The sequence below is a fragment of the Lissotriton vulgaris genome, chromosome 10 (assembly GCF_964263255.1).
Source record: "Lissotriton vulgaris chromosome 10, aLisVul1.2, whole genome shotgun sequence".
Classification (NCBI taxonomy): domain Eukaryota; kingdom Metazoa; phylum Chordata; class Amphibia; order Caudata; family Salamandridae; genus Lissotriton; species Lissotriton vulgaris.
In genome coordinates, this window is record NC_141698.1 from 277,072,406 (window position 1) to 277,091,984 (window position 19,579).

The 19,579-nt window shown below is 43.9% G+C and overlaps 1 protein-coding gene across 2 annotated transcripts in view; it reads right to left on the reverse strand.

The window, feature by feature from the left end:
• Window positions 1-19,579, reverse strand: part of SCAP (SREBF chaperone) — an 833,069-nt gene that overhangs the window by 426,266 nt on the left and 387,224 nt on the right. For both annotated transcript variants that reach the window (XM_086941009.1, XM_086941010.1), the window contains 2 exons: window positions 11,672-11,892; window positions 3,854-3,959 (listed from right to left, as the gene is read on the reverse strand). In XM_086941009.1, coding sequence (XP_086797135.1) covers window positions 3,854-3,959; window positions 11,672-11,892 — 327 coding nt within the window. The remainder of the gene's footprint in view (window positions 1-3,853; window positions 3,960-11,671; window positions 11,893-19,579) is intronic.

Here is a 19,579-nt window from a genome sequence, read left to right on the forward strand (position 1 = left end):
AGGTCTCTGCCTCTGTATTTGTATACCGTCACTGCCCCTTGGTCTTTCTTGGTTGGGGAGTTTCCCTTATTTCGCTATATCACAGAGGAGCCCTTTTAAGCCGTTTACATATTAACATTTCTGTTGTCGGAGGGAGGGGAGCTAGCCACCATGGCTACTCTATGAGTATTATACTCATCAACCAGAAAATGTTTTCGCATTAATCATGGGACCGTATGTTCTGTTCTTACGTTGGAGGTCAGGTAATTTTCCATGATTTCCCAGTATTTATATCTCTTACTTGCTTTCCCTCTTCTATCAAGTCTGTTTATCTTAATGGCTGAATTCATCCACTCTCCATGTGTCTGAGGTGATGGCCCAATCCACTTAATACAAATCCTTCTCCTTGCTATCACTATTAATACGAAGAGTAAATTTGCTTCACTTATTGTTAGTTCATGCCCTTCTCCTGAGTTACCAATCCCAAAGAGAATAAGACTTGTACTTACATTTAGTTGTCTTTGGAAAATCGAGCTTAGAGTCTTACCAACTTCTTCCCAAAACTTTTTCAGAGATGGGCAGTTCCAGAACATGTGGACATCGTCTGCTCTCTCTTCTCCACATTTGGTGCACTTTTTTACTCCTGCATTTTTAAATTTTGATAGTCTTTTCGGTGTCCTATATGCCCTATGTAGTGTGTAGAGATGATTTATTTTCAAGGCAGCTGATTTTAGTGTTGACCAGCATTTCTTTAGAGACTCTTCCCATATTCTGCCTAGATCTATCGAAGGCAGTTCACTCCCCCAAATTTGCTCTTCAGTTTGAATATTTTCATCTCCTGCCATTATAAAGGTCCAGTACCATTTTGCAATTTCCTTATTTATGGGTAAAATTTTTAACATTTCTATTTCAAGATTTTTACTGTCTTTGTCGTGTACCGGAATTGTTTTTGCCCAGCTATTTAGTTGATAGAATTTGAATTTTGAGACTGTCCCGTTGGAGATCGTGTATAGTTCTTCCCAGGAGATTAGTTTTGATCCGTTTAAAAGTTGGCCCCAGTATTTGATGTCAGCTTGTTTCAGGGGGTTGGCCATAGCGTCTTTTAAGCAATCCGGGGTTCCTGGTGAGTCCCATATCGGTGCCTTTGAGCTATAATAAGGGATATTTAGGATTTTTCTAATTTGGAGCCATAATTTAGTTGCCTCTTTTAGTATCTTTAGTTTGATTTTTTTAAGTACTTTTGATGTCCAAACTTGAAGAGAAAATGGTCTCCAGCTTCTGTCATTGCCTGTAAAAGTTCTGGGTAATATTGGTGAATTTTTAAAAGTGTTTGCATATTTTTGAAGTGAAATGCCCTGCGATATTCCGCCAGGTCTGGGCTTGCTATCCCTCCGTTCTCTTTTTTTCTTCTGAGTTTTTTCCTTGATATTCTTATTCCTTTAGAGGCCCATATAAAGCTAGTGATTTCTCCCTGCAATTTTTTTAATGCGTCTTTTTTAAATTCTAGTGGAATGTTGTTAAAGAGGTATGTATATTTAGGTAGTACAGTCATTTTTATGATGTTAGACCTCCCTTTAAAACTTAAGGGTAGGCTGGACCATACTTTGAGTAGTTTCCTTACCTCACGTGCCACTCTATTTAGATTGTTTTGTGGTATTTTGTCTAGGTCTTGACTTACTAAAATACCCAGATATTTTATCTCTTGCCTGACATTTGGGCTGTTGAGGTGTGTGTTCCATGTCATGATTTCTGTTTTGGTATGGTTAACTAAATATCCTGAGACCTTTCCAAAGCGGTTTAAGATTTTTTCTATGGCTAGTTTAGAGCTGGTATAGTTATCTGTGAATAGCATCAGGTCATCTGCATAAAGTGCAGTCTTTTTTCCCCATCACTGATATTTAAAGGGGGTTATTTCCTTGTTATTTCTAAGTTTGTTTGCTAAAGGCTCGATATACAAATTAAAAATCAAGGGAGAAAGGGGGCATCCCTGTCTGGTGCCTCTTTGAATTCTGATATCATTTGTAAGATTGCCATTGACTAGAATTTTAGATCTTGGAGTTTTATAAATTTCCCCTACGGCATGTAAAAAGGAGTTACCTAGATTATTTTTGATCATTATTTTATTCAGAAAAGCCCAGTTTACTCAGTCAAATGCCTTAGCGGCATCGACAGTCAATATCGTTAGAGGGATCTTCTTTAGTGTGACAATATCTATGGCGCTCAGAAGTTCGTGTGTAAGTTCGTGTAATTGTCTTCCTTTTGTAAAGCCTTTCTGGTCTGGGTGTATGATCTGGGGCATGAGTCTTCCTAGTCTAGCTGCCATTATCTTTGTGAATATTTTATAGTCTGCGTTGAGCAGAGATATCGGGCGGTAGGATTCGCATTTTGTAGGATGATGATGTTCTTGATGATAAGTGAATGCGTAACATTGAACATGTCAGTTTTCTTCCCTATAGTAATAGTGGGTAGGCAGTAATAGACTGTAGAAAGTATACACAAGCCAGGATCCAAATAACTTTTCTTTTTAGTACTATAGTATATTTAAATAATTGTTCCTTCTGTACCTCACTGTTTTGTAAAATGCTGTAGTGCACAGCTATTCAAGAACAAATGTTAACTTAATCTGCATAGGTATGCAAACAGGTTAGTCATTTAGAAGACACCAAGCCTGGCCAAACTGTGAAGCATAAATCCTATGACTGAAGAAAGAATTTGTGGCCACAGTATATGTTTTTATGACAAGGACTTTTTACCAAATGGGTGGGTGCAGTCAAGGAATGGGGTGCAGCAGAAGAAGGCATACTGCGAGAGGAGGAAGCCTGAGGAATTTGCAAACATCCAATTTCCATGCATGGGCCATGCTATTTTACTCCTTTACGCATGAAACGGAGGCAGCAGCGGACACGGTGGGAGGTGGTTCCCCTAGGCCCTCTACAGCTCCGGGGGGGATGCAACGGGCCCAAACACCTGATGGGTCTGTCCAAATGGAAGTCATAGACTCACTGCCACATTCTCATGCAGATAGCTCCTAGTGCTGCCCCCCCCTCTCTCCCAGTCCGACTCGGCGCAAGTCGATCAAGATATCCCGCATTAGTGCAGCTCTCAGGCGTTCTCACATGTGTAAATCCAGCATATGACAAAAGTGCATCCCAGTTTTTGTTTTTTATTACCCCAAGTTTATTTACGGTTTACATAAGGCAGACGTTCCGAATTCCCCACAAGCTTGTGTATGGGGAGACACTACATCACACGCCCCTAGCGTGGCCTGGAAAGCAACATCTGTGTGGGTAACCTGCATACGGACATAGACTCGTGAGGGACATTGTCAATTACTGAACTGAAAGATAATGGCATAATCGTCTTCAACCCCTGTGCTGGGATGTTGTGGTAAACAGTCCCCATGCTGGATCAATTTGTTTGTCAAAATTATCGACCATGAAAGATATGCTGTATGTTATAAAGAGAAAATGGCAATAAAAATGTTTAAAAAAAAAAGAAGAAAAAAGGACTTTTTACCAAAATATTACGCTAAAACTTTAGGTGTTTCACAAGGTGTCCTCACTTGCATAATATTCTTGCCCCTTGTTGGTAGTATGCAAGTGTCAAAAGTCAAGTATCTCTTAGTCTTTATGTATAGTGCCTTTAGAAATATAGTAGGACATCCTTTGGGGCCAGACACACAAATCAATGACAAATTTGTGCAGCATAACATCTGGGATTTCAACCTGCAGTACTCATTGGAAAACAGACATTTGAACAGGCTAGGAAACTGCATGAGCAACCAGCTAGGAGCTCTTCGAGTCATTGAGAAATCTCAGCCTTGAAAACAACAGAATACCGAATGACACCTTACGCCATCCAGCAGACAACTTACTTGGAGTCATAGTGCCGTAGCCCTATGGTGACAGTGTAGGACACAATCCGTTTGCGGTTGTACAGACTCACACCACTCTGCTTCCCTGGTACACCAAAGAGAAGGTCTGAAAACACAGAATGAACAAAAAAGGATTGAGCTATGCCAACAAATTGAATTCCGCCTTGGACACCAAAATATTTTAGTATGGGAGTCACAGATACACCAAATTTCTGCTCAGAATGCAAATCGTCACATGTGATTTATTCTATCAAATGTCCGTATAATTTTTTTACATTGGTCAGAGCATTAAATGGTTAAAACAGAGGTTTTGCCAACAGCTAAATTTATTAATTATTAGAGAACAGTTTTGGAAGCGAAACTCAAAACAGTGGAATTTAGGGCGTCATGTCATAAGTTTCTAGCTTTGGCAAACCCTCTGGTTTGGTACAATCTGAGGGTTTGTGAACGCTAAAACCCTTTGTAAAATGCACTAGGCTCATTAAATGATTTGGAAAAGGTGTTCCAAATCATTAAACGGGTTTAGTAAACCATTACAAATAGGTATCTGAAGGAGTGTGTTAAAGGCATCCCTTCCAAATACAGATTCCTTAGAATATGCATGAATGCCCCGAAATCTGGTTGCAAAACATTATTTTACCACCACCTCAAAGAGGTAGTAACCCATTCGCAAACAAGAAGAGGTTCCCAAGGGACCTTTTTCCCTTTCAAAAAGTTTTTTAAGAGCAGACAATGGTCCTTGAGACCACAGACTACTCCCAAAAATTGTTTGTTAAACATTTAACATTTTGGGGGGGTTTTCAGCTCATCTTGTTTTCTTTTAAGAAAATGAGGTGCATTAAAAAAAATGCTTTATTTAAAAGTGATCACAGACTTGTTGGTCCGCTGGCTTCAGTAGGCCACCATCCCTGTGATTGTAGCCAACCGTAGTGGGTCACAATTTGCAAGTGAACTGAATTATCCAAAAAAGTTGATTTGCGACCAACTACAATTCTGGATTTTGTGAACTGATTTATTAGTCCATTACAAAGGTCGAACCGACGCAAAATACAACGCTAAGAGATGGTGCACGAATTGCAAAACATTTTTGAGAATGCATTTATAGTACATGAGACTGCTGAATGGACCAATATCACCCTGACATTACTGCACATGCAACACCTGACCTAACAACCCCTATGTTATGAAGAAATTGTCAAACTACGAACCTACGATCTCATGAGCTGCTCTGAAAACAATCCCTTCACTCAGAGTTGATGGGATGACATTCGGGCGTGAGGTCCACCTGTGTTAGACTAAGATGATTTCCAGAGTTCATGAAGTGTTTTCAAACGGGTTGTGAATACTGCATTAGGAAATGCCGACTCAATGAATGATTCTGTCATTTGTTTTAACTAATGTATTACTCCATGAGGTCAGCATAATCATCATGAAGGCATGGAATAATGGATTGATTACATAATGAATCTGTAAAGTAAATAGCTTCTCCGGGTGCTGTCAACACTCTCAAGGATGCTTGCTTGTACACCCTGGCTAGAACGGATGCTCTTCTATGGCATCCCTGTGAGTGCTTATCGTTAGATTTTTGGTTTACCATCTATTAGTTGAAATGCTTAGTGCATGGAACCCCTGTGATTAATTTGAAAGGGCTTGAAAGTGAATGTGTGGAAACGACCATTCTCTTCTAGGGGATCCTCATCAATAGTCATAAGCACTAGAATATTTCAGCCCATCCGCGGGACCCCGGAATCACAATCATATATGTGCCCCACATATATGTATCTCTATATCTATATATATATCTAAATATCTCCAGAATATATATATATATATATATATATATATATATATATATATATATATATATATATATATATATATATATATATATATATATATATATATATATATATATATATATATCAGTCAGTCAAATATCTTTATTTCGGTTAATTAAAACCATAAAAAGCAATACACAATTCATTTTTATACCTACATACATTATACAAGATAAAAAATTACAGATATACAAATATACACAAGATTGCAATTCATACGTTCATACTTAAAACAATTAAAATCTTTGATACAAAGAGTAAATGCTAAACAGTGTAAGTTAAAAGAGGCCAGCCCTGTCTCCCACTATTCATAATACATTTTCTCAAAGAATAGTTGAAAGATTATCGGCCTAGTTATATGGTCGTCTGGGCGAGTCTTAATTTATTTATTCGAGCTGCCGCTACCAAAAAACTGGCTACACTAAATGTGACCTGCACAGAATTAAGCATTTGCAAATGTAGAAGAGCAGGCCTCACCTGGACAAAATGAAGATCTTTCAGAATTGGGTATAGGAATTTTTTTCGGGGCACAAATAGTGTTCACAAAACATCACTAGGTGAAGCGTGTCCTGTGTTGAAAAACTATCACAGGTACAAGTATATATATATATATATAAAACGCAGTGAGCACGATATGGCTCAATAAATCAGCGTGGGGGAGTGTGCACTAATCCTCCGTCGCTAAGCCTCTGAGGAAGAATTAATTGAAACGCGTCAGGCATGACGAAGGTACTGCTATCCTGTCTGCGTGCAAGTGCAATCTGTACCAATGAATAAAAGGTTAAGGGTCATACCTTTGGCAGCTGTTCGAGTGTTCCCTTCTTTGTGTGGCAGACCCAGGAGCAGGAGATATATATATATATATATATATATATATATATATGTTCGCACACACCTCCGTAATTCTCCCAGAGGTCAAAAAAGGACGGCACTCCAAGTTGTTGTTTAACCACAGTGGTTTATTGGCAGACCCCCCTGCCCCCTTGACATACGCGTTTCACCAATTTGGCTTCCTCAGTGTCAGCCATACATTGTGTACACTGCCATTAAATCCCCCACCACTTCCCCAAACATAGAAAGCGGACTATTGCTCGCCTAGATGTTTTGTGGCGGCCATATTCAAATGTGCAAATTCACAACTCGTTTGTAGCGTTGTTTACCATTTCAACAAGGGGATAAAATGACATATCGGAAAAGTGCAAGTGCAAAAGTTCATATAATAAGAAAATATTAAAAACAGCGGTTGGATGACAAGGCATATTGTCGAAAGACATTTGTTATATATATGCATGTATTTTTTCTGTATCCACCTTATGTGATGTAATTTCATTTCGACAATTTTCAAGAATGAAAATTGTACTTATTTATGCATAGTTCATATATTTACATATTTTGTTCTGCCCTGAATGGGCTAGGTGGACAATTAATATATTTGCCTTGTTAGCCAACACATATTATGGAGCCCTGTATGGGCAAGGATCCATGTGAATCTCAATTCTTATTACCAGTTTCTTTGCTGCCAACTAGAAAGTTACATTTTTTAAATTGCAGTTTTTAACTCGTTCTTATTGCAGTATGGGTGTTTTCTTTCTGAACCAGTTTGGGAGTAAATGCTTGCTATTCTAAGTGTACCCAAAGTTCTTCATCATTGTTGAGTCCTTTCGGCTGCATGCTTTGAAGGTCAATGATGTACCTGGACTCCATTGCTCTAAGAAGCCTTGTCCTGTCCCCACCTCGCTCCCTTCTATCTAGCTGATCTATAAGGTAGAAGGACAAAAGATCCCTGTTGCTTCCATGGTGGGTCTCGAAATGGCGTGCCACCGGGTAGTTCTTATCCTTATTTGTGATGGCACGCATGTGTTCCAGGATGCGTTTCTTGGCTTGGTTGATGGTGCTACCAATATATCTTTTAGTACATGGACATACCAGGCAATAAACTACAAATTCTGAATTGCAGTTCAGAAATTTCTTTATTTCTCTCATTGGCCTTGGGTCATTCATCCTCCCTTCATATTTGGTTCTTTTCTTGCTGTATTTGCATGCCTTGCAGTGCATGCATGGGAAGAAACCATTGATGGGCTTATTTCTTATACTCTTGGGGGGGTCAGTGTAGTGGCTTTTCACCAAATGGTCACTAAGAGATTGACAGCGTCTATAAGTGATAGACGGCCTTTCTGGTATCAGTCCCTTCAGTATTGAATCTGTGCCTAGGATGTGCCAGTTCTTGTTGAATATCTGCACCAGTTCATTAGATCGCATGTTGTAACTGGTGATCATCCTAGTTGTGCAGTCATCTGTTTTGTTTTTGGTGACAGTTTGTATGAGGTCTTTTCTGTCAATGAGGTCTACTCGCCTGGTTGCTTCACTGAGTAATGACCTGGAGTACCCTCTCTCACTGAATCTGGTTACCGCCCCTTCCTGCGCCTGCATGAAATCGCTAGAATCTGAGCAATTCCTTTTGATGCGCAGTAGTTCTCCGAAGGGAATGTTTTTTACCATGCTCTTCGGGTGGTGGCTAGCCGCGTGTAACACGGTGTTGCCAGCCGTGGGCTTGCGGTAGAGCTTGGTATATAGGGTTTTCTCCTTGACAAAGACCTCTAGGTCGAGATAGTGTATAGATGTTTTGCTCATTGTGCTGGTAAATCTGAGGTTCAACTCGTTGTCGTTTAGCCCCGCCACGTACTTCTCAGCCGAGGAGACGTCGCCTCGCCAAACGACAAACAAGTCGTCTATGTATCTCGACCAGATCATAATGTTATCAAGCCATTTTTCATTGGGCCCCCCCCAGGCCACGTGCTTCTCCCACCAGCCCACGAAAAGGTTCGCGTAGCTGGGGGCGAAGCACGTGCCCATCGCGGTCCCTCTCAGTTGGTGGTACATGTTACCTGCAAATAAGAACATGTTATTGCGGAGGCAGAATTCAGTCATTTTCACTATCATTTTGTTATGCTGGTGGTATTGCATACTCTTCTTGCCCAGGAACCATTTGACGGCAGAGATACCATTCTGGTGTTCAATGCAGGTGTATAAACTTGTAGCATCAAGGGTGATGAGAAGCATGTCATCCTCCCACCCGATGCCCTCAATCTGCCTTATAAAATCCTGGGTGTCTCGAACATAGGAAGGTAAATCTTTTACAAATGGAGATAAATATCCATCTATGAATCTCGATGTGTTTTCGAGTAAACTGGGGGATTTCGGATGTCCTTGTGCACCTTGGGAAGATGGTAGAATGTTGGAATGATAGGCTGCTCACAAAGCAAGTAATCATATTCGTGTTTATTGAGCATCCCCTCCTCTTTCCAACCCCCAAGCAATTTGTGATATTCGGTGACACAGTTCTCGAAATCCCTTCTGTCCACAATTTTGTAGCAATCGGTGTCATTCAATTGCCTCAACGCCTCTTTTTTATATTGCTCTTTGCTGAAGATGACAATATTGCCCCCTTTGTCAGAGGACTTTATTTCGATGGTAGTGTCTTCCTTGAGGGACTTTATCTCTTCCCATTCCGATCTTGAGATATTGGAAGTTTTCTTGGTCAGTTCCGGATTTTTATTTATCATCTTTTTCATGTCCTGTAGGATAGCGTCATTAAAGACATCTATAGCATCATGTGTTACATGAGGTAAAAATCTGGATTTGCGTTTGCAATGACTTAGGTCTCTGGTTTGTGTGATTTCCTCCCTTCTTAGAACCTCCGCTGAACTTGGTATGTCTTCTGAGGGCTACTATGAGCCACTATGAGGGCTGGGAGATCATTGGCTACAAGGCAAGCTTCGGATGTTGTAGTTTCCGCCATGTTCTCTGCTACCTCTGAGAGATTTTTGGTTGCGAAGATTTTCTGTAATTTTAGTTTGCGAACAAACTTGAAAATATCAATCCTGGTTTGGACTGGGTCAAATTTGGCAGTGGGACAGAATGTAAGTCCTTTTTTGAGGACACTCTCTTCATGTGTTGTGAGTGTCCTCTCTTAGAGATTGATGATAGTGTGTTCCTCCTCTATTGCCATCTTCCTCTTCTCCCTCTGCTGCGAGTCACCATTGGTGGTGCTGTTTGAGCGTCCTCTCCTGCCGCGCCTTGTTTTCCTTTTCCTTTTCCTTTTTTGGATGTTGTTTTTTGTGATGCTTGTGCTGGTGGTCGATACCTTGTCTCCTGCATCACTTGATATTCGTCTAAAAAAGGTTCGGGGACTGTATCCTCATTTACATTGGTCTTCTTCTTCTGTTTGTTACCCTTGGCAGACTCATCCTCCGATTGGGATGCCTCAGATTCCGAAGTTACTGCCCCTGAGTGTGTTGGTCCTCCTTGGGCAAGTCTTTTCCTTGTCGCATCAAATTTTTTTGCGAAGGTTAGGATTCTACCGGTTAGGTAGTCCTGTTCGTCTCTCAAAAATTTGGTTTGTTTTCTCTTTTTGATGCCATTTTCGTAGTCTTTTAGTCTTTTTTGCATAACGTTCCGCAAATCCTCAGCTGACTTGGTGTCTTTGTCCTTGCTGATCAAATACTCCAGTTTCTGGATTTCGGCAAGGGCTTTTTCCCTGTCACTCAAGGCATATTTTATTAGCATTAGTAGCATCCCCTTGCTGCTTTCAGCAGTGTACAATGCCCAATCTTTCAGTAACTGTGGGTCCGGGTTCTCGTAAGAGGGAATGGTGAAAATTCTCAAACCTCTTGGGACTCGATTACAGTCAACATAGCTCTGGAGTGAAGTTGCCTCCCACCATTTTCGAACTCGAAAAAAAAAAAATATATATATATATAATAAAAAAGCAAATGCAGCCTTATACACACTAGAGCTGAAAAACAACAGCAGAACATGTTTAAAAACTGTTTTAATGCTTAGCACTTAGCACAAACTCTCAGATAGGACTGAAAGCCATTGACAGCTCCCAGGCTGCATTGCAGAAACATAGCCTAAAAAGGCTGAAACGCTAACTCATAGCTACATAGCAATAAACTGGCACCGTGCCTTTAAGGCAGGCATGACCCCCAGCAGCTTCCCATCATGCCTCAGGGGTGACAGGTCAGTGTGTGAGGCTGCATTTGCATTTGAATTATATATATATATATATATATATATATTTTTTTTTTTTTTTTTTTTTTTTTTGCTGCAATGTGGTCAAAAGGCAGGATCGCTCAACAGCGGGTGCCAGCGTTGGGCCAGACCAGAGGCCAAGGTCAGTTTTTCCACAAAGGACGCCACACACAGCAACTTAAGTTTTAAGATTTATTCAGTGCCCAGTCTGACACACCAATAGATATATATATATATATATATATATATATATATATATATATGTATATATCGAGAGAGAGAGATAGAGAGGGAGATACATATATGTGGGGCACATATATGATTGTGTTTCCGGGGTCCCGCGCATGGGCGGGAATATTCTAGTGCTTATGACTTCGATGAGGATACCCTGGAAGAGAACTAGGATTACAGGTAAGTTACTAATCCTTCTTGAACACCATCCTTACCCATGTTCTGTGTCAAGAATGTGGGGTGCGCAGTATTGTCTTTTAATCCATTTTGGGTGTGACAGCAGGGGAGGAGCCCTACGGGGTAGGCCAATATTTGGGAGTACTGTGGACAGTCTGCCAGGGTGGTTAGAGGCTATCTCCTTTCAGTATGATTAACACTCAGTGTTTAGGGCTTATGCAACCTTGTAAGAGAATAATTCAAATTTACAACTGGGGACGGGCAGTGTTAAAAATAGCATTAGGATTGAATCTGGCGGAGTATGGGATTGGATGGTAGCGTCCCTATCAGCTTATTCAAGGCATGGGTGTATAGTGCGTTTGTGGTTAGTAATGCAATTGGCTCGGGGTCAGCATTACACTGCACATTATCTGAGGTGATCCACTCCTCCCAGTTTAGCATATGCAGAGTGCACAGCATCAGACTCCATGTTACATTTTAGTCACAATGTGATCTTTCTTGATCTTTGCACTGGAGTTGCATGCTGGTAACCACCTACCTTTCAGTGTAGCCGAGGTGTGCAGCGTCTTCGGCTCATGCTGGTGTATGGTACGTATGAGGTCAGGGTCAGCAGTGAAACGTTCGCGGTCATTCTGCCAGAAGTTTCCAGGGGACAGCAGCAAGCAGCCATGCTCCGGGAGGAGGTTACGCAGCTTCTTTAATCCGGGCTGTAGGTCTGTGACCTGCAAGCACACGTCCTCTAGGCTACGGATCCCAGAGCTGAGGGTTGGGAGAAAATTCAATAAACCAATATTTTATGAATTTCTGGACTCTAGTGAGGGAATAATAATCAAACAGTTCAAAATGTTTTTTTGTAGGAAGGACTTGACAGCGGGGGACCCATAACACAAACTCATTTTCCAACCTTTCCCATCATTTTTACTTCCAAAACCAGCCAACAAATGTAATTTTCACCTTTGAGGGTCTATATCTATTGCCACTAAAAGAACAGGGCTGTCTTACTACCTTCAGACAAAGTCAAAACTACGAGAATTGTCAGGTAAGGTACAGTTGACAACTATGACAGCCTACCAAAAGAGTCCAACTCGGAGACCCTTTTCATTATCGTAGTTGTACAGGACTTTCTGGAGGGTCTAAATAACGTTTTTCCTCCAGCTTAGAATACTCCTCCACTTGAGTCAATACATACAGTTATATTGCAGCATTTTTCTTGGGAAAATCTTTATTATGTTTGCACAAAATGTGAATGAGCTTTATGTCTTCGCTACAGCACAGAGGTCTTGAAAACATTTTTATTGAGCGGTCAGAGCTAAATTATTTGAAGCTGGGCCCCCCTCCAAAGCTTTATGGCAGGACTTTGGGGGAGGAGGCAGGGCTGAGGGGAGGGTAGGAGCAGGGCTGAGTGCAGGGTCGGGGATTTATTACATCATTTTAGAGGTATTTTTCTGTAGCTCATAATGAGCACGAAATGTGACACAACAAAACCAGAAATTGACCAAAAAACATTCATCCTCATAATTGTGGAGCCCCAATTAAAGTTGTGGGCCCTCACATTCCGGGGACCAAATGCAACTGCTCCTGCTGCATCATTAACAGCTGCAGCCCTGGGTAGTGGCTGTCTATGCTGCCCGTATCACCCTTTTTCCACCAGGGTTAGCCATCATTCCAATCTTGAAACTGACTCTGTCCCTTTAAAATAAAATGAGCTCACATATACCTGCCTTTTTACATCAAGGATGCCCTTAGCCCTAATGATAGCAAGGAAATAGCCCCTCATGAACCAGCTGAGACTACCTTGCGAAGCGAACAGTTTCCTCTGCCTCTTACTGAAAACATGGGCCTCCATCCTGCCGCAGTGCTCCTGCACCTGCAGCACCATTATACCGAATCCTCTGACCACACCAATTGACAATCACTCCTGGGCAAAGACCCATAGCAGGCTGTGAGACCCTTTGCTATTTTCCTTTTTTTTTTTTTACACAAAGAAGAAAGAGAAAAGTCCCAAAGCTTGCCCTCTGTTGCTTGGGACCAGTTCCTTTCCCAGCAGGGGTCAACTGGGCCTTGCTCTACTCTTTATGACTAATAATGGAGATCCAACTCAAAAGGGATGGGTGGCAAATATTACAAGGCTGACTTGCACATGTCTGGGTCTGATCTTAGGTGGCACAGTAAGCATAACAAGCATTTGCAATGCAATAGGTCTCGCATTAGGAAAGTTTGAGCTATTGGCATTGTAAATTACAATTTTTTTATTTATGTGTTGGTTATGAAAATAGATACTCGGCTAATGAGGCCTCGTTAGATCCCGTACAGGTAGTCCAAAATACAGCGGCACGGCTGGTATTGAATGCCCCTTCCAGATCATCTTCGAGTCCGCTGTTGCAGCAGATTCATTCGCTTCCGTTGCGCAAACGAATAACATTCAAGGTTTGCTGCATCATTCATAAGGCGTTGTTTGGCAATGGTCCAGCATATCTCGCGGAGAAATGTTACCAATGCACCCCCCTTAGAGACCTCCGATCTAGCTCCAAATCCCTCCTTAAAGTTCCCCGGATTAAGAAGTCTAGGACAGGGGGGAATGCTTTCCCGTATCTCGCTACCCGGCACTGGAATTCGCTCCCTATTACAATGAGGCAGTGTCCAGTCCACCTTCATTTTAGAAAGTCACTGAAAACATTTTTGTTCTAGATGCTTCACATAGTGCCAGTACTTACATGTCAGTCCACAAGCGCAGAGATACCCCTCCGGGGGTGATTCAGGCGCTATATAAAATTAATAATAATAATTGATGGAAGGTTAATTTCCTGTCCGACCATAGCATGTAGGTACTGAAGATATTAACGGACTATAAAATACTCTAGGCGCTATAAGAAGCGACTTGAGTAAGCAGGCTAATTATTCAAAACAAGTACAGAGCGCACTCGAACTTGGACGTTTGCAGGAGGGGGCACTGGGGGTGTTTGTCCCCCTCCCTGTGTTTGTCACTTGCCCTTTATGACTATGCCCCTGCCCTTTGAAATAGTCAGAGAGGGTCGGAGGATGGAGGACTTTAAAATGCTGCCCCCCCCCCCCCCCCGCCTCCCCCCGAAAACATTTCCGTAAATGCCCGTGCACTTGAACAGCTTGCTGGGTCCTCTAGCCACTAGAATTGATACTTCAGGCGCTAGTAGGGGGTTTTGCAAGGCGCTATAAGAAGGCACTTGGGAGCTAGGCTGAAGGATTGGTACTTAAAGCGATAGGAGGGAGTACTGGGTGCGCTATGAAGAGGTGCTTGAGGCACTAGGATGAGGGCTCAATTAAACTGCAACTTCTCAGAGGCCTTCTGTGAGTGAACACCTGTGGTGACGGGCACCCCTTGAGATAGGACGGTCATCAAGGCACTTAAATAGCTGCATGAATTACCTTAATAGGGTATTTCAGGAGCTATGATGGGGGATCGAAGAGCAATAGTGGATATTCAAGGCGCTACAATTGGCATTTGAATGAGTTTCTAAAACAAGAGGAGTTTCTAAAACAAGAGAAACGTCTCTAAAACAAAAGAAGAGTTTCTAAAATCGAAGAAGAGTTTCAAAATTGAGAGAGGAGTTTCTAAAACAAGAGAATAGTTTCTAAAACAAAATAGACATTTCTCAAACATGCCAGAAAAGATCCTTCTATTAATGTATCAATCCAAGCTCCACCTGTTAATCAGTCCTTCGAGTGCGCTCTTTTGGAGGTGGTTAAGTCCATAAAGGCATACACTCTCCAGACATGCCAGTCGGGGAGGCACAAGATTTCCAATTGTGGGTAAAAAATGTGATGTACAGCTTTGGAGCCTCGCAACTGGTGTTAGATCGAATGCTTTCATTATTGTAAACAACTGGAAATGACTCAGGCCACATTCCAGTCCAGTGTTTTTTGCTCACTGTGCCATGACAGGGATTTCTCGTTTGCGGGTTGTTTTTGGCTGTCTGTGAAGCGATGACACAGCCTGAACCTGGAGGCAAAGCCCCGTCCGAAGAGACGACGAAGGAATCTCGGACCAGCGTCGTCTTTGTGGAGTCTCATCGGTGACGTGTGCCTCGAGGCCGCGTGACCCTCTGTGTTTCTTAATAAGTCCCCTACGAGGGAAGGACATGTGTGCGCTGCCCCCCATATGTCTCGCAGCGCGCGAGGCCTCGTCATGTCTGGGGCTGAACCCTCCCTCCGGCCTCAACATCTGGGCTGCGAGGACGGAGTGATGGCAGTAAATAGACGATAGGAGGATGCAACAGTTAACGGATGTGGCTTGTCGTGATGTCATTAGGGTGGACTCTCAGGATAACTGCGCATCTCCGTCAGGGATGTGACATTCCTGAATGCGATCTCTTGTTTTGTGAAATAATAAACATGGCCCGTTGGACCCCAGCCCTCAGAGATTTCGCTGTCATGCCATTGGTTTGGTTGAGTAGGGGGGTGGGGGAGTCCTTAACTGTGGACATCCGGGGCTGGAAGAGAACGTCATTCCCCGAATTCTAATAAAACAAGGATAGTAGCGTGAGACAGAACAGAAAAAACCCAGCTCCGTTAGAAATGTTAAGAAGCGAGGAGAGCAGATGCCACCGACGCAGCGTTAGCTCCCCTCTTTGGCCCTCATGCCTATGGACTAGGCGCGCATAGTTTCGAATAAAGCTGAAACCTTTTATTGTAGTGAACCACTTGGCTTTAAATGAGAACTGGGTTACTTGTCTGGTTTGGGGGTGGATATTCTATTTAGAATGGGAAGAATAGGGCACACCAAAGACTAACACTCTGCGATTGTGTTATTTATTCTGACATTTGCCTCCACCCTATACTTTCAACTCGGAAGGGACTTAGTAACTGAAATAATAACTGAAATAATGCCGAAAAGATCCAGGCGTTGTATTGACTGTAACCTATTCACTGGCAGCAAAAATTGCGCACCTTTTTTCCAGGTAATCTTAATGACCTGACCGCTGAGAAAGGTCAGAGCGCGAAACAACAGAACACGAAGCCAGGTGATGTATTGTGGCCACTGTGACTTCTCCCGGGCGCCTGCGGGGCTGTCGGAGACACGAGGAGGGGGAGCCGGCAGAGCACCCTTGTGTCGAGACGCAGATCCTGCTAGAACTGCCTCCCGCAGCCCCCTCCTTCATTAAACGCCCCCATAAAAAGCGCCCATTGAGTGAATAAACTTCGCAGATTAAACGGCTCTCCGATTTATCGCTTCAAAATTAATCCATATAAAATGCCGTAAAAAGGCGTCGCCTAATAAATGTCACTTTATAACTGGCAATTTCATGTCAAAAACAGGGGGCCGGACTTAAAATCCAGCGGGGACCATTTCTACCCCCTCGTCGTCATTTCATCATCCTCAATCAGCAAACTAATGGCCACAATATGAATATTTTAGGTTTTGGAACTCGCCCACTGATTTTTGAACGGCAGGGAAGGGGAGCACATTTTCCTATTCATTTTTTTCAAAACTAAAGAATATCAGACGCAAAGGTTATAAGAATGTAGAATATGCATGCAGGCTGTTCGGGCCAGATGTAGAACAAGCCAGCAACAAAACAAAAATGTTAAAAGGGCGCCGCCGCGCTGCCCGGAAGCTCTTGCCCGGCCGGCCAATCCGCTCGCGGCCGACTGGAAGTCCCGCCTCCCAAGGTCCGCGAGCTGCCGGCGCATGGAGCGCCCTGCCGTCCGGTGTAGCCCGGGTCCCCAGGAGGAGGCCAGGGAGAAGGAGGAGTGTGGCGCCTGTTGCGGGGCTCCTCTGACCTGAGGGAGCCCCGATTCAGATGAGGAGACGCGCCGCGCCGTGAGGAGCCCCGCCGGAAGAGCGCAGTCGGTGAGTGGGGCCCAGGGCTGATGTGAAGTGCGTGCGTGCCTGTGTGTATGCCTGGGGGGGCGGTGGGGGGGAGTGTGTGCGCGCGTGTGTGCGTGTGTGCGCGAGGGAATGTGTGTGCGCATGCGTGACTGTGTGTGATTGAGAGAGAATGCGAGGTAGGGGATAGTGTGCCTGTATGTGTGCCGTATGCCTGCGTGTGCATGCGCGCGCCTGTGTGTGTGTGTGTGTGTGCGTGCGTGCATGCAGAGGGGTGGGGGCTGCCTGTGTCTGTGTGTGAAGGCTTTGCACCGCGCATGCGCAGCTACCAGACGCTCGCTCCCGAGGTGAAATCTGACCTCGTCAAAGCGCGCGTCTGGTAGCTGTCCACATTCCTAAATACGGGCCACAATAGGTCTGAAGCAGACACCCTCAATGCTCACGCATTGAGTGTAGGTCTGCTCGACCTAAAAACGATAGGTTGGAATGCAACCTCAAACAATTTTCAGTGGTTAGGCAAGTTACTTGCAAGTATTCCTCCCATCATTTTTTGAGTGACTGAGGTAATGCCCAGACATGGGTTCCATGCTATCTGTACAATTGGAGCCAAGCTGCACCTGACTAAAGAAGCCTAACTAGACCAAAACAGGTTGCTTGCGTCTGTCACCTTGCTTGGCAGTTCAGACTGAACTGTCCTCCTGGAGCAGGTTCAAGGCTAATATGCATATGGCTGAGTCTGATCTGAGGTGATGCAGTGAGCAAAAAATAATGACTTGGGGTGGGCCGGGATGGGTGGGAGGGGGCGGACGAGGGAGTGGTAGGGGGGGAGAGGGTGGGGGCAGGGGTAGTTGGTAACGTTTTTTCTGTTTGCTTTGGACTTTCACCATTTAAAAATTGCGGAAATGATGCATCCGGTTGGGTGTTTAAGCAACCACAGTTACGCAGGCCGACCTCCGGGTTGTAGGCCCAGACGCTGTGTACGATTCTTGTGGGAGTACGCCCTGCCGCGAGTTGATGTAGGCAGCTGGGCTGTGTACTGTGATGCTTGGCCGCTTAATAAAATGTTTGATTCTAAAAAACAATGTCTTGGAATGCTACCCAGCGAGATTGCCAGTGGACTATTTGCAAACATTCCTTCCATCCTACAATGATGAGAAACCGTTCCTTGTAATCCTTGTTCTGTATCACAGGTATTTTCTTTGAAGCCATAAACAACCCTCTTGACTCGCTGATCTATTTTCATGGCGGGTAATAACTCATTTACAGATATCCGCTGTAGCCTAACAAAAGGAACAGAGCCTCTGGCGTGGTATCACTGCAGCTATACGGCATGGTGAGCTATGGACATGACAATGACAGCTGCCAACCTTGCTCAATTTTCATTTGCTAAGGGGTTTTACCAGCAAGAAAAGTTAGAATGTGTGCTTCTGCAATGCTGTTCACATTATTTTCCTTTTAATTGAAAAAACAAAACACTATAAATGAAATATGAAAACTGTAGCCTTACGCAGGCCACTATTTTCAATTCTACAATTAAAAAATGCAGGTTCAATCAATCAATCAGGGGTTTATAAAGTGCAACTACTCACCCGGGAGAGTCTCATGGCACTAGGGGGAGGGGTGGGGGGGGGCGCACAGCTCCTTGGCACTCACAGTGTTTTCTCGAAGGCCAAGTAGGTCCTGAGGTCTTCCAGGGCCCACCAGGGTTTGTGTAGTTGCCAGACGCTCATGGTGATTCGGCGAAGAGCCAGGTCTGGAGGTCCTTCAGGAACTTGGAGAGAGTTGGTGTCTGACGGAGGTGGTGAGGGAAGGTGTTCCATGCGGAGGCCACAAGGAGGCAGAAGGAGCAACCTTCTGTTCTGGTCTTCTTGATGCTCCGCACCTTTGCGAGAGGAAGCTGGGCTGAGCGGAGGGATGTTTGGGGTGCGTGGAACAAGAGTTCATCTAGGAGGGGCAGGTGTTGTGGAGGGCTTTGTGAGGGTAGGCGAGAAGTTTGAAAATGATTCTCTTCTCGACGGGGAGCCAGTGCAGTGCCCGCAGGTGTTGGGTAATGTGGCATAGGTGCGGTAGGTTAAGGACTCCTCTGGCAGAGGCATTCTGGATGTTCAGGAGTTTGTGGGTGAGGTTCTTGTTGGTCCCAGCATAGAGTGCATTGCCGTAGTCCAGTCTGCTGTTGATGAGAGTGTGGGTGACGGTTTTCCTATGTTTGAGGGGAATCCAGTTGAAAGTTTTTCGTAGGAGACTGAGGGTGTGAAAACAGGAAGAGGTGACGCATTGATCTGGCTGTCCATTCTGAGTTCGGAGTCCAGGATGATTACGAGGTTGTGTGCATGGTCCGTGGGGGGTTTGGGTCCCCAAGGGTGGGGGGTCACCAGGTGTTGTTTCAGGCTTCAGGATGTGGGCCTATGATGAGTACTTCGGTTTTGTCTGCTTTCAGTTGTAGGCAGCTATTCTTCATCCACCTGGCGACAGCTTCCATTACTTCTTGAAAGTTGTGTTTCAAGATGATGGGTGGTCGGATAGGGGGAGGATGAATAGAGTGTAAGGGTGGGTGCAAAATCCGTTCTGCTTACGGATTTTGCGGATTTTCGCGATGCGCAAATCTCGCGAAATTGCTCGCGGGCAGATTTTGGGCAGTTGAGT